Here is a 1,418-nt window from a genome sequence, read left to right as displayed (position 1 = left end):
GCGGGGAACTTCAGTACCGGGCGGGAACGACGGAGTGGAGATGTAGGTGCCTGAAGAAAATCGAGGTCTTTTCGAAAGCGATGTCTTGCTTATTGACACCCGTAGAAAGTCCTAACGAGGACTAATCCCTTCGTTCTTCCTCCTGGCTCGGGCAACCGCCTCCCCAAGCTGCGTAGAGGCGCCCAAGATGGCGGGAGGTTCGGGGCAGTAGGAAGCGCTGGAGGCGAAGCGTAGCCGCGCGTGGAGGCTGGGCGGTGGGTGACCTGCCGGCACCTTCCTTTCTCGACCATGAGCAACATCTACATCCAGGAGCCCCCCACCAACGGCAAGGTGAGGCGGGCCGGGGCCAGGGGCTGCGGTGGGCCAGGGGCAGGGCGGGAGAGGCCCGGCCAGTCCGTCGGTGGGAGGCGAGCTGTAAGGCCCCGTCGGTGAGGGGGCTGCCGGCAGTGGCAGGGCGGGCGGGAAGCTGCGGCTGAAGTGGAGTGTGCGCTCCTCGGGGGTGGTGCGGGTGAGGAAACCATGTGGTCGGTGTGGGGCTGTGCAGGGTGTGGGTGTGTGGGGGGAGGTTGTGAAGGAAAGGTGTGTCGCAGGGGGTGGGGGGACATAGGTGAGGAGAACATGCATACCACCATACCTGTGCGGGTGGTGGTGGTTTGGATAAAGTCGGTTTGAGGTGATATAGTCCTTACAGACACTACCTGAGCCGAGGCACGACGTGTGCTGCCTGGATGCATAACACAGAGCAGCCCTTGAAGCGCCTAATTTCCTCTGTTCTCGAGTGTATCTTAGGTTCTTAATTTTTTTAGAATCATAGAATGGTTAGGGTTGGAAGGGACCTCAAAGATCATCGAGTTCCAACCCCCCTGCCATGGGCAGGGACACCTCCCACTAGAGCAGGTTGCTCAAGGCCACATCCAGCCTTGCCTTGAACATCTTTTTAATGAACATCTTTTTAATGATCTCATAACAAAGTTAATGGCATTACTTGTAAGAGAGGCTTGCAACAGCATGTAGTGATAGGATGAGGGGTAAAGTCTTCAAACTGGAAGAAGCGCTGGAGGCGAAGCGTAGCCGCGCGTGGAGGCTGGGCGGTGGGTGACCTGCCGGCACCTTCCTTTCTCGACCATGAGCAACATCTACATCCAGGAGCCCCCCACCAACGGCAAGGTGAGGCGGGCCGGGGCCAGGGGCTGCGGTGGGCCAGGGGCAGGGCGGGAGAGGCCCGGCCAGTCCGTCGGTGGGAGGCGAGCTGTAAGGCCCCGTCGGTGAGGGGGCTGCCGGCAGTGGCAGGGCGGGCGGGAAGCTGCGGCTGAAGTGGAGTGTGCGCTCCTCGGGGGTGGTGCGGGTGAGGAAACCATGTGGTCGGTGTGGGGCTGTGCAGGGTGTGGGTGTGTGCAGTTGGGGTTGCTTTGGCATGG

At 60.9% G+C, this 1,418-nt stretch overlaps 2 protein-coding genes across 3 annotated transcripts in view; one reads left to right on the top strand and one right to left on the bottom strand.

The window, feature by feature from the left end:
• SREK1IP1 (SREK1-interacting protein 1) overlaps positions 1-290 on the bottom strand; it is a 13,271-nt gene extending 12,981 nt beyond the window's left edge. Inside the window, exon 1 of the mRNA XM_014964850.1 lies at positions 117-290. Within this exon, the coding sequence (XP_014820336.1) occupies positions 117-290 (174 nt within the window). The remainder of the gene's footprint in view (positions 1-116) is intronic.
• The window catches only part of CWC27 (CWC27 spliceosome-associated protein homolog), a 113,657-nt gene continuing 112,257 nt past the window's right edge, over positions 19-1,418 (top strand). Inside the window, exons 1-2 of one of the 2 annotated variants that reach the window (XM_014964964.1) lie at positions 20-223; positions 1,061-1,167. In XM_014964964.1, the coding sequence (XP_014820450.1) occupies positions 1,126-1,167 (42 nt within the window). In that variant the 5' untranslated portion in view covers positions 20-223; positions 1,061-1,125. Of the gene's footprint in view, positions 331-1,060; positions 1,168-1,418 lie in introns of both variants that reach the window. The other variant, XM_014964965.1, reaches the window with a different exon arrangement.

This window comes from Calidris pugnax, unplaced genomic scaffold (genome assembly GCF_001431845.1).
Source record: "Calidris pugnax isolate Ruff unplaced genomic scaffold, ASM143184v1 scaffold273, whole genome shotgun sequence".
Lineage (NCBI taxonomy): Eukaryota > Metazoa > Chordata > Aves > Charadriiformes > Scolopacidae > Calidris > Calidris pugnax.
Note: the sequence above shows the minus strand (reverse complement) of the source record. Positions and strands in the feature narration are given on the sequence as shown.